The 13,382-nt window shown below is 41.9% G+C and overlaps 1 protein-coding gene across 35 annotated transcripts in view; it reads left to right on the forward strand.

Moving 5' to 3' along the window:
• Positions 1-11,772, forward strand: part of RBFOX2 (RNA binding fox-1 homolog 2) — a 284,620-nt gene extending 272,848 nt beyond the window's left edge. For 13 of the 35 annotated variants that reach the window (XM_074390856.1, XM_074390857.1, XM_074390858.1 and 10 more), the window contains one exon: positions 145-3,967. In XM_074390856.1, coding sequence (XP_074246957.1) covers positions 145-468 — 324 coding nt within the window. In that variant the 3' untranslated portion in view covers positions 469-3,967. The other 22 variants (XM_074390865.1, XM_074390866.1, XM_039463124.2 and 19 more) reach the window with 3 other exon arrangements.
• The last annotated feature ends 1,610 nt before the right edge of the window (positions 11,773-13,382 follow it).

The raw sequence follows: 13,382 nt of genomic DNA on the forward strand, positions 1-13,382 counted from the left end.
TATGTCCTTTTTAATTTTTATTATTAATGGTTGCTTCAGTTTTGCATCAGTGCATGGTTAAAAGCAATACACATCAGCTATTTCATGACTTCATATCTCCAAATGAATTATTTCTCCTCTTTTTTTGTTTGTTTGTTTGTGCAGTCAGCTGAAGAAATGTTAACATCTCACTCTAAATCTCTCAGTGGAGTCTCTGTTCCCTTCTCTGATATAACAGATGGGTTACTGCTTGTTATAATTATTAACATTGTGGTGTGGGCCAGGGCTAGGGTGGGCAAGATTTACTATTTCTTTGGGCTGGGGAGGGGCCAGTCGTTAGGGTATGGAATGTTAACTCAAGTGGTGACTGACTGTTTCCGTAATACCAGGTCGTTGTGGCTGCACGCTCTAGTAATTGAGGCTGTGTACTTCACCGAGCTTGTGGTAGAGCCTAGGGCAAACCGCTGTCCCAAGAGAATGCTGGGATAGATAGAGTTAGCCAATACGAGTCTGAACGTGGTGATTTTGCTGGTTGTTTTAGCTCCAGATGTTGGCATGCTTAGTTTTTAATGTGATTAATAAATGTGGCGCCATATCCCTCCCCACGCCTGAACCCTGTCTTTCCTACCTCCTTCCCACCCTTGTTCTTTTTGAAAAACTTAAGAAACAGTAATGAAAACCTTGGTGTTTCAAACTGCAGTTTGTTCTCATGTTTTATAAAAGTCTAGATTTGCTAATAAGAGTGAAAGTTGAAAAAACGGTTTCTCAGCCTGAAATTTCTATGCACTTTGAAATCTAGAATAGAAATAAATATATCTGAATTTTTTGTCTTACATTTTATAATATGTTTTGTTGAATAAAGCAGAAGTAGAAATACTTTCGAGTAAGAGAGAGAGAGGGAGAATGTGTGTGTATGTGTGTGTGTGTGTGTGTTTGAGAGAGAGAGCGAGAGAAAGAGAGAGAAGGGGGGGAATACATCCATGATACACAATTAATTTTTCTACTTTTGGAGTAGTCATTAGTGAATTACCAAGTTAGTTTAGTAGGATATTGCCCATCTGTCCTAAAATAGTCCTCCTTTTAAAGGTTTCTCTGTGATGCCATTATTATAAAGTAATTAGGAGAATAATCATGTTGAAGTCATCTGCTTTAAAAAACAATGTGTTTTTTTCTTAATGCTGATATTCTTCTCGAGCACTTTGTTTTCAATAAAATATTTGCACCCTGTTCTATTTTCTTCAACTTGAAAAGCAGAGAACTTCATCAAATTTAAACTTCAAAGTCAGAGTTCAGTTATAAAAGAAGGAAACCACTACAGATAGAGTCTCTCCGTCCCCTTCTGGATTGGAAGGAGGATTCTTTTCCATAGTCTGATCCATTTGAATTGTTTTGGTTAGCAATAACATTACTCATAAACCACTGATTCTGATGGCTTCCTGTAGGCCTAGGAAAATGAGGGGAAATTGGTTCTGTCAGCAACCTCACTTCTAAGTGAGGTTTTCCAGGATGAGGAGAATACAGCTCTTTTCCAGGATGAGGAGAATACAGCTCAAAGCTATGATATGATAGAGTACTCAAAGATTGTACCTCCAGTACTTCACTCAGATTTCCTGGGAGTCAGGTGTGAAGACTATCCTTGACTGAGTACTTTTGAACCTTAGTATCCGTTTGCAAGAATTTATACCTCTGCCATATGGCATAAGACTTCAATTTTTAATTTTTTTACTTAGGTAAACATGAATTGGGCTTTCACTGCTTTTATTGCCTTAACTTTTCAAATGTTTTAATGTTACTTTGATGTTTGGAGTAATACTAAGGAATATAATGCTGAATTACCCTTGTTTGCGAAGAAATTTTACTAAATAGCCCTGCTATAAAGTTACACTAGCAAACAAATTCTAAATGAATGGAACCATCTCTAGTTATAATGAAAAATTACTAGGGTTTATTTTAGTGTTAAAATTCCAACTGTAATTAACATTTGCTTTGTTTAACAAATGCTTTTACTGCTTCATTTCCTGTTTTAGATGCTTTAAAAAAAAAGAAGTAAGGTAAAAACATACTTTAGTTAATTAAATTATGTTTTGGCCAGGATGTATGGCTTTGCCCAGATCTGTCTAGCCTGTCCATTTCCATAGACCTGGTTAGAATTCCAGGGAACCATGTTGACCCAGAAACGGCCCCCAAGGGTGCTTTTCTGCCATATTCCCATTCATTACCATTTCATTGTCAGTGTTTGGTAATATTAATTAGAGTCTTCATAGATCTGTAGAAGAATTTGTAATTAAGAAGGAAATGTTTACTTTCTAAGTTGCTCACTTGAAAAACAAATGAAGAATAATGTATAATCACTGAAAGCCAGTCAGGGATTTTTAAAAGTACCTTTGAAACCATCCTGACTTGAAGGAGCGTAAACCTGAAGAGCAGGAATGTGTCCTCTCACAGTGCAGTTTCTTCATTTAGAGAAAGCACAAATTAGAAAGAAGCAAAAACCTACAGAAGCTCATAAGAAATTATAGATATTTCTAAAATAAGGTGTAACAGAAATAAAAGAAGCAAGCTAGGACCTGCCATGTAAGTAAGATGGCTGAGAAGAACAGGGGTCCCATTATCTCAATCCCAAGAAATGATGCAGAAGTACATTCGAAGTTTCTTTTGTAGATTTAGAAAAAATCAAAAATTTGAAAAACTAGAAAGTAGAAAGCACAGGGCAAAAACCTTCAGGTATTTATGAGAGATGGGCAGGTTTTATCCACAGAAATAAAATGTTCATGCTGTTGTTTACTGCTGAACTCATGTCTAGTTGGGTCAATTCAACTTAGTTGTTTTTAATAGTGTAAGACCATAATAAAAATTTGCATCCGAATTAGGTTTAGGTAAAATAGATGAATTCTAGAAGGGTAAAGAAACATAATAAAAAATAGAGTTTGCCACTTTAAAAAATATCCTGTCTCATGTGGCAAGGATTTGTTGTGATTGTCTCTGAAATACTTTCTGAAAGAGTACATGGTACACCTTGATAGTGAAAACCTTTTGTGTATTTGGGTTGTCTAAACTGAGGTGAAATAGAAAGATGTGATGGTTTTGATGGTTAGAAATTCTTTAGGACTGAGATATTTGGACCATTGGAAGAAAAGCTCAAAGTCTGCTGTAAGATTAGTGTGTAAGAATCTCAAAACCTTTTAGGGAAGGGAAATGCAGTTTAAATGCTAGAAGCAGGGTTCCTGATCTATTTGAATCCAGCCAAAGAATCCTCAGAAATTTGTAACCGATTTGCTCAAGTATGAAGTGTAGATCTGAGTTGGCAGACTTTCTGTAAAGGGCCAGGTGGTAAATATTTTTGGCTTCATAGGACATTGGTCTCTGTTACAAGTACTTTTAAAAACAGGTGGCAAGCTGCATTGGCTCACAGGCCAAAGTCTGCTGACCCCTGATCTACATTGTTTTTCCTTCTAAATGTGACCTGATTATCTTAGCTTCTTGGCAGACATGCTAGGCCGGATGGAGCAGAGGTTTCTGTTATATGCTGTAGTCTGTTACTAATGAATCAGTCCAAGAACACATTAGAGAATCTGAAGTCAGCACATGGAGATTTAATGTGTTTTAAATTTATAATTTATGTATCTTGTCAGGGTTCTCCCAGTTTGCTGTAAATGTTTTCACTTTTGAAAGTTCCAACAAAGTCTGTGAAGTAAGACAGATCCAAAATGATATCTTCATTTCTGTTATTTAACAGGTACTACCAAAGTTTATTTTTAATACTATCACAAATTGGAAAGCCAATCCTTGCATATCACAGGGCTTAATTTTTTATTGGAGGAATAATAACATGCAGACTGATGCAGTTTGAAACATTTTCTTCCCATGTGTGTGTCTGTGTTTGTGTCAGTCCCTGCGTCTACGTGTATGTACGTCTATGTGTGGGCGGGTGTGTGTTTTTCTGTACACCTGGGGGGAGAGGTATCTGTAAAGTCAGTTCTTTTTTCTCCTGTAGGGTGGATATGCAGCCTACAGATATGCACAGCCTGCTACTGCAACCGCAGCCACCGCTGCTGCAGCCGCTGCCGCAGCTTACAGCGACGGGTATGTACCGAGACAGAGGTGAGCTCTGGGATGCATGAGAGCTGTGCCATCCCAAAATGTTGCCCATTTTCCTCCCTTTCCTGTTTCCACAGCAGCTCTTAGCACATTGGGCATCTTGCCGGCCTGGGCTTTCTGCAGACCTCTTGATGGCCTCTGTCATGCCTAAAGCACAAGGCACTGACTCTATCCTCCGCTCCCTCTTCCTTGTTCTCACCTCTAATTTGACTTTGACTCCAGTCTCTCTCTTCCTCATCTCGCACTCCTTTCTTTTCCATTTTATGGAAGTACTTAAGAATTTTTCAGTTACTGTATTTGGGAGTAGAAATAGGTTTTTTTCTGTTCCTCATAATTCCAGTTTCTTTGGGATAATCCAAGACCAAAGTGGCTCACAAGTCTTCACAACAGTAATCGCTTTAATTTTTTTAGATCACACACTTTTCTTTATCTGTCTGATTGTGTTTCTTCTTTCCAGTTATGGCAGGGTGTACACAGCCGACCCCTACCATGCCCTTGCCCCTGCCGCTAGCTATGGAGTTGGCGCTGTGGTAAGTATATACACCATTATTTTATAAAACCATTTTATTCCTTCTTTTACCCATAGACTACAAAAGGGAGGTAGTAAATTCAGCCTTTCATCCACTGTCAGAGTATTAAAGCCACACAGATCTACCTGGAAGTTTCATGTCACCCTCTTTATTTGTGTGTTATTATAATATGAGCCATGTGGCCTGGTTAAGGGCAGCAGAAAAGAATGATCAGTGATAGTGTGCCCCAAGTAGTGGCATCATTTATTAGAGAAATAGGGGAACTGGTGAATGTTTTCTGTTGATTCAAACGTTGAGTGCATACCTGTGGCATAATTTCATTGATAGGTGTTGGCAAAGGAGCACGGAGCATAAGCCTCTCTAGTTTTCACAGTAAGCTTTTCAAAAACTTAAGTTTAAAATACAAATCTGAAAGTTGTCCCTGCTATTCCTAAACCTTCTGGTAGGTAGTACTAGAAATTGCCAAGTGAATGCTTTGTGAGCATATTATCAATTATTGATTATTGATAACAATTGTGGCAAAATACGGTGTTTTTGAGAGAGGTATCAAAGAAGTCCATAGAAGTAGCATAATTTCTTCCGACCAACATCCTGACTGCAGTATTATTATGTTGGCTTGGGCACCTCCAGTTTCAGTGATTAGGGTTCACAGGGTGCAACAAAGACAAGCCATTCCACAGTGACACCTCCGCATGCCAGGCTTGCTCTCTAATCCAAAATGCAACTGGCAGCTACCTCTGAACATGGGCAAAGTTGTTTGAAAAGGAGACAGAATGAAGTGTAAAATGTAAGACCTACAGGAATATGAGAAAGGCACTTCTCACACTAGATTTCTACTGATGAAGATTTGTGGAAGTGATAGGGGGTCCTGAGTGAATATACGTTTATAAGTGAAGTAGGGCATTACATTATAAAGGCGGTGGTGGAAGTTCCTGAGGTTTTCTTTTGTCCTAAAATAATGTAAGTCCTATGCTAAAAGAATGGCCTGAGAATGATACATTCCTGGGAAACTTCTAACTGAAAGAGATACGCCGTTAGATAAAGTCATATATATATGTGAATTGTGTCAAGAAATAGCCTAGTTGGTGTGCTTTGTAGGTGATAGAGGAAATAGACTTTATTAAAGACTGAATCAGGTTTAGATGCAGCACCATCTTAAACATGGGCTGTGACCACACATGGCAGAGATCGTGTCAGAAGTAACGTGCACTGCCTATGAGTCATATGTGAGAACAAGAAACTGATTATCTGTTTCCCATCAGGATTATAAGGATGTGTGAAGGTAAAAAGGAATCTGTGCTTTTAAAAATCAAACTCTTTCCAGAACTAGTTTTCAACGGTGTATTGTTTCCCTTCTGTGCTAATGTATGTAAATCATGAAATAAAATGTCATCATAACTCTCCTTGAGAATATCAGGTCAGCAATAAATGTGTTGGGTCCTGGTTTGAGCACCTTAGAGGCAGAAGTTAGTGTCCTGACTTCACTGCACAAGGCAATGCTTGATGAGTTGCTTTGAGGCTTCAAAGGAGGTTGTGTTTCCAGATCCCTTCTCTGGACGTTTTTTTTTTTCACTTTAAAAGTCTCTCATCAACCTTTTAATTATTGTTATGTTTTTGATTACTACAGGCGAGTTTATACCGAGGTGGCTACAGCCGATTTGCCCCCTACTGAAGTGACGTGAGACCCCTGCAAATGGGACAGCCCCCCAGTTCATGAGGCCTGGCTATTGCAATATTTACTAGTAGAGGAACTCTATAGCAAGATGAAGAGGAAAAACAAACAAAAAAAAACACACAAAAAAAGAAAGAATACTTTTTTATACCTCACTATGTTCTTTGAATATGTATTTTTCCTTTAAATTTCTGCCTTTAATTCTTTTGTTCCAAAGATTGTGCATTTTTTTCTTTTTTCTTTTTTTTTTTAAACTGTGGTTAAAAAAAAAAAAAATAATGCATTTCCATGTCTGTATGTCCGTGCTTAGCTTATTCTATCAATCACGGAAGAGGCAGTCAAAGAGGAAGGAGAGACATTAGGAGCTGATAAATGCATCTGATCAGAAATCAGCAGACAGAATTACCAAAGTGTATCTGGTGCTGAATGGCTGGGGGACAAGCAGAAGTGGAAGAGATATTTCTGCAACAGGATATTCTTCTAGTCTTCTGAGTTTCTGGTCTTTGACAGACAATTCTGGTTGGCCGTGGCTGGAATCCACATGCTGATAGATAGGAATTTGTGCTTATAAAGCAGGAGATTAAAAAGATGCTTTCCTCTCCTCTTCCCCCCTGTCTTCTCCATTCTTTTTACAATCATCTTACATGAACAGCCTGAGACAGTTGACATAATTTTTGGAATTATAGTATTGATATTTCCAAACGTGCTCTCAGACTGTGGATAAACACCTCATTAGGAAACCAATCTCAGAATGAACTCTGGAGTATGAAAAAGATCATTTATTTTTGTTCTGTAACCTAGCATTCCTTCTGGGCTTCTTCTCCCTTAATTGAACCACAGCTTAGCTCATCTATTCTTTTATTAATACCCTGCTCTCATGTCCGTAAGATTCAGGAATTTAGGACCCAGGGACAGAAAAATGAATAAGCCAGTGACCAGATTTCCCCCAGATGTCTGGGCACAGCTTGAAGATTAGAAGTACAAATTGTTCACAGCCATTAAAGAGGGTGTGGAAGAGAAAAGGAATATTAGAAGATCTGGTATTTCTTACTTTTTTTTTTTTTTTTTTTTTTTTTGGCCTCAGAAAGTACAAAGTTTAAAAATAGAATTAAAAATCTGCTAGGGAAAGGTGGAGTACCAGGTCCTAGGTCAGTGGTCCCTGGAAGTTTTGGTGATTAGGACGTGTAAGGGCAGGCAGAGGCACTTTGTATTTCCTCCAAAGCCATAGGAATTTTCATCTTCCAGAGCCTTTATGAGTCACTTCTCTATCCACAGCCTTGAGCCCTGTGGCTATCCCGCCAAGCTTCTCACTGTCCTCCAAAGACACCTGGCTGAGCACCTGGACCACGTTGTATACATTAACACTACAGGACATAAAATGTGGAACCCCTGAGATTGCCGCCCTCCCATGTTGGAATGAGGGTCTGGAATGGCAAGGGTCCTCTATATTGCCAGAAAGAGTCATGCAGTGGCAGCGGCAGTGAGTCACTGCCATTGCGATCTGGCTATAATTTTCTGTATTATTAAGGTAGGAGAGAAAGTGCTTCTCTTCTAGCTATTAGATATAACTGATCAAAGCAAGTGTCCTACAGCATTTCCAAAATGAAGGCATTAGGAAATAGAAAAACACGGTCTTTTTGGCTCCCTGGTCTATTCACATTGGTACTAGGGTGACATTTCACCCAAGGGATAGCTGCTAAAGGGAGTAATTCAGAGACATGGAGCTTCTGGTTTGTTATGGGTTTGCTTTGTTTTGTTTTTTAACTGCTGCCTCCACACATGTTCTTGACTGATAACTGACTCATGTCCCTGAATTAAAATGACTGACCTATGACAGCATCAAGCATTCTTTGGAAACAGCGATGTATCTGAGAGGGCATTGGCCTGTCATGTATAATACTTATCCTTTCCCCCTTAAGAATCCTGTTTCGCCTCATAACTGGGAGAGAGGCTGTGCCTGAAACTTGGGGCGACGTCAAGGAAGCTAGAGGCCTCGATGCAATTATTACTGATTCTGGGGAGGAATACAGAGAATAAGGGGACACCAACTGCCCGGTCCATTGGCCATTTTTAAGGGTCCCCCTACCCCAAGCCAAAGTTTGGTTTGTTGCTGTTAAGACAATTTTTGTTGTATGTATATAAATATTTTAGTTAGAGGAGGGGGGAAGGGGGTGCAGGGCTTTCACAGTTCTAGGGAATGGGGGCAGGGAGGATTTTGCTTTTGCTTTGAGGGAGAACTTCAGCTGACTAAAAACAGAAATTTGGGGTCATGATCAAAAAGGGACCATTGTCAAAAGATGGCAAGCCACTTACTCAGTGGAGACTAGGCCAAATTCTAAATGGTTGTATTCATAGCAGGGGAGAATAGGAGGATGAGTTTAAGAGTTTTTCTCTTCTTTTTTTCCTAGAAAGAGGTAAGGATAATGGGAAAGGTAGAGGAGGCAGCTCCCACAGACCTTTTAAGAGAGGCGGAATCTTGAGCTTGAGGCACCTTTAGTGCATCTCAGTTCAGCTGGTTCTGGCTGAGGCCTCCGAAGGCAAGCACCGGGCTTTCCAGTGGTTTCTGCTGCATTTCCAGGGATGGTGTTTAACACTGCTTCCTCCAGCTCCCTCTTCTAAGACTAAATGCAGTTCTGCTTTTTATAAAAGGGTCTTTGGTTTTCAGTGTCAAAACTGAGAATTGGGGCTCTTACAAGCATCTAGACTTCACCGTATCAAGCTCCCCGTCACCTTTTGAATTTTGAGACTCCATACAGTCAACTTCATCAGAGGCAGGTTCCTTAAAGCAGCAGTGCTTGTCTGTTCCTGTCTCTGGTTCTCACTGTATTAAGAAAGAGAGTCAGAGGAGTCTGGCATTTCGTGAGTTTCTTAGAGGATGCTGGCTGATAATTCCAGAAAACTTAATGCTGAATCACAGTACGTGCATGATTCTTTTTCAGCTTTACTGTAGCTCATGACCTGGACTTTACATACTCTTGGAAGCTGGGCTCCTAAATGAGGTCTCTAGTGAAATCTTTTGTCTTCACGTTCCTCTTTTAGCCCAGAGAGCTGCCCATACGCATTTTCCAGAATTCCTTCTGTCACTTAGTTCGATTTCCATTAACTCAGATCAGCCATTGTGATTCACCATTTGTTAGGCTCTCAGGTTTAACAAAACCTATCACTGTCATCCTCCAACAGCCACAGTCTGAATTGAGCCAACTTTTTTTTTTCCTTGAGAAAGAAGCGGACTAGGGCACAACTCTTAGTTTGAGGGGAGCCAGTGGACATCTAGCCAATAGAAATCATCGATAGCAGCTTTTCCTCAACTGTGTGACTCCTCAGGGGCTGAACTGCTCTTAGTTTAGAATTACGCTTTACTAGAGAACAAGCAGATCAGTGGGTTAGTCATTGCCATCCTGTAACTAGTTATATAGCTTCCAGACATGAGGGAGACGTTACACAGGGATGGAAGCAACCCCAAGGATATGCGAGAAGGGCATGATGAGCACCCTTCCCTCCGGCGGGAGAGCAAGGCCAACCAAGGACAGACTGGAAAGCACTTAGATGTTTAAGGAGGGAAAAGGGGAAACTGATGAGCTTTTTCCCTTTTGCCAAGTTCAGTCAGTTCTCTGCTGCTTGCAACCCTCTAGCACAGTAACATTTGCAGAATTGCAGATTTTTCCCCCAGATACTAGGAGGAAAGGGACTTTCGGGGGGGGGGGTGGGGAAGGGGTCGTGGTGTTTTAAAAGCATAAGTTACCTGTTTGCACTGTTTTAAGATAGGAAAAAAATAGTGGGCAAGGTGAACATCAGACGTAAATGTGTGTTTTTATTTTGTCATGCTCTTGAAAATGTTTGACCATTTGTAGTATACACAGTGAAACTTGATTCTCTGTTGCATAAAACACTATATTTTTTTGGAAACGTTGCTGTCCAAAAGGCTCTTCCCTCCCTTTGCTTTTCCTATGTACTTCCTTCATACTTGCTTTACTGATCAGCCAGGCAATAGCCATCCAAGAGCTAGAGCATGAAACAGGGCCCTTTCCAAGTAGGCTCTGGGTGTCCTCAGCCAGCGTGCGCCCTCTGGTTTAGTGAGAGCAGTAGAGTCCCTGGCACCTTTCTTTGCAAATAAGGCTTACAGACCAGACTGCAGCAAATTATCAGATTCCTCAATCAGATGCACTAGGAGTGAGGAGCCCAGGAATGGAGGGGATTCCCGAAGTATTGCAGTTGGCTGTCGTAGCTGAGTTCTTATCCTTGTTACCGAAACTGTAGCCAGTTACAGTTTACTCAGGAAAACGGTAGATCAATTCAGCCATGGTAGTGCTGGTTGGCAGGGATTGGTAACGGAGAGAACTGCTCATCAGCCAAAACTCAAGCCTTGCCTTTTAGGAGGCCACCAGCAGAGGGACTTGGTCCTCCTTATCTGGTAGTTGTATACATGCCGGTGACTTGAGGACTCCACTCACACTGGCGAGCAAGAAGGGAACAGTGATTCTCTCTTCTCTCCCCACCCCCTGCCCTTGGTTACCAACACCAGTTTCCCAGGGGGTACATGAGTTTTTGAATTAAAAAAAAATGTTTTTTGGTTTGGTTTTTCCGGGGACTGGTAAGTGCTTTAAGCAATGTCTATACCCCATCAAGACTCCCAGCTTAGTCATTTTCTTGTTTTTCTGTTCACAGTATTTGTGTGTGTGCTTGTTTTGGCAGCTCATTTTGGCTGTATTATATATCGAGTGATGCATTGATTCCCTTTTTTTCCCTAAGGGGTATGAATTGTTTTTCTTGTGTTATATTCTGCTTGTGAATAGCTGGAGCAAACCTGGGGCTGACACACGTAAGCTAGGGCTGCAAAGTGAGAAGAGAGCCGGTGGAGTGTACTTGGCCCTGACAGGCTGACCTACCTGAGTCTCTGAGCTTTTCAGTCCAAATCTTTGCAAGGCTCAAAATGCCACAGAACCTCTCCTCTTCTCCCCACTCCCCATGGCAGGGACCGGACCATCCCTACATGCAACATGCTGTTCCTCAGCCCCGCCCATTGCCATGGCAAAACAGGTACCTTTGGGGCATGGGGCATTACATGGGATGCTTATGTAATCGACCACCTAGCCTTCTCTCTCCCCTCCCGACCTCCCCCAGAATCACTTCCTAGGACACCCGAGCTGCTTGCCCAGGGTCCTGTTTCCCTGCTAACTCCAGAGAAGCACCCCAGGGCTTTGTGACACTCTCAAATTCCCTTCCCCTCTCGTTAAGAATCATATTGTATAGTAGCTTTCAGACCATGCAGTATTCATTGGGTTACTCCTATTATTATCAAGTAGCTGGAATTGTGAAGGTCGGAGTAGTTAGATCTTTAGCTTTTATTCCTTATTTTTTTTGTATTACTCTCCATGTGTATAAATTATTGATCATGTTGCTGGCTTTTATAAACTCTAAGCGAAGGAGGAGCACTGCCTCAGCCTTTGCATATGGTAATGAAGCACTGTTTTTAAATAAAAGAGAGAAACACCATTCTTTGGCCTGTGTGTATTGATCCTTGTTCCATTGCCTCTGCCTGAGGCTCCAGAGATACAACTTGGATTTACTGCTTAAGACCGAGGAAAAAATGAGAAAGAAAACTGCTAGGCATCCTAAAGTGAGACTTTCGAAATGGTGATCAGCCAGAAGGTGAGCGAGGCCAGCAACTGGGCTTGTGTCAGCTGCTCTCGGCCTCCCCAGCTGCTGAACTCCAGTCTGTCCGAAAGCTGATTTTGTGCTTATACTTCTGAAATCTTCCAGCTTCACTTCCTCACCATCCACCCTCCCCTAGACTCAGCTGCTGCCTTTACTGTACCTCAGACACTGTCCTTGCCAGGGGCTGTGGCACCACTTGGCCTTGTCCAGGTGTCATTTCCCTGCCTTGCCACTTCTGTCCTTGCTGCCCCTGGCTCCTGCTGCCACCCAGGCTCCCTTGCTTTTTGTTCAGCCATAGAAAATATGTCTTGCCTAGCCCTTTCCTTCCTTTTTCTTTTTCCGCCCTTAGACAGGGTCTCACTGCATTGCCCAGGCTGGAGTGCGGTGGTATGATCACAGCTCACTGTAGCCTCAAACTCCTGGACTCAAGCGATCTTCCCACCTCAGCCTCCCAAGAAGCTGGAACTACAAGCATGCGCCACCACACCCAACTGTTCTTTAAATTTTTTGTAGAGATGGGGCTTCACTGTGTTGCCCAGGCTGGTCTCAAATTCCTGGCCTCAAGTGATCCTTCCACCTGAGCCTCCCAAAGTGCTGGCGTTGCAGGTGTGAGCCACCACTCCCGACCTCCTTCCTTTACCTGTGCTTTTCGCCCATCCGTTGCTGCATTTGGTTTCTGAGCCAGTAATTCCCAAATCCCTGAAATTCTCCATAATCCATACATCTGTGACTCCCTTCACTTCACCATATGAGATCATCATGCTTCCTATTTCACAGAGAATATGGAGCCTGTCAGACACGCTGTCTGAATTTTTGTTACCAGATCTATAAACCAACTTGGATTTCGCCCAGGGTGGCTTTCCCCTTGTCTCGCATTCTAATAGGGGCATTCTTCACCGTGAACCCCACACCTGTGGTCGGCATCCCAGCCTTTCCCACCTGCTCAGTGCACCGCTTCAGTTTCCTCCCTTGCCTGGTTAACCTCTTCCTCTCAATAGTCCCTTTGGCACTTAAGCATGCTTAAATCTTAAATTTTTGTTAAAAAGAAAAATGGAAAATCTCAAGTTATTCCTTGAACTTTTTTATTGTTTTATTGTTTTGTTTTGTTTTGTTTTTGAGACAGCGTCTCACTCTCGCCTGGGCTCCAGTGTAGTGATGCTCTCTTGACTCACTGCAACCTCCACCTCCCAGGTTCAGGCAATTCTGCCTCAGCCTCCCGAGTAGCCAGGATTATGGGCATGCACCACCACGCCCGGCTAATTTTTGTATTTTTAGTAGAGACAAGGTTTCATCATGTTGGCCAGGCTGGCCTCAAACTCCTGACCTCAAGGATTCACTGTCTTGGCCTCCCAAAGTGCTGGAATTATAGGTGGGAGCCACCCGCCCGGACCTAAGTTACTTCTTCTGTGGCAAACTTCTGGAATCAGTTTCTGCTGGCCCACTCCAGT

Source organism: Saimiri boliviensis, chromosome 21 (assembly GCF_048565385.1).
Source record: "Saimiri boliviensis isolate mSaiBol1 chromosome 21, mSaiBol1.pri, whole genome shotgun sequence".
Taxonomy (NCBI): domain Eukaryota; kingdom Metazoa; phylum Chordata; class Mammalia; order Primates; family Cebidae; genus Saimiri; species Saimiri boliviensis.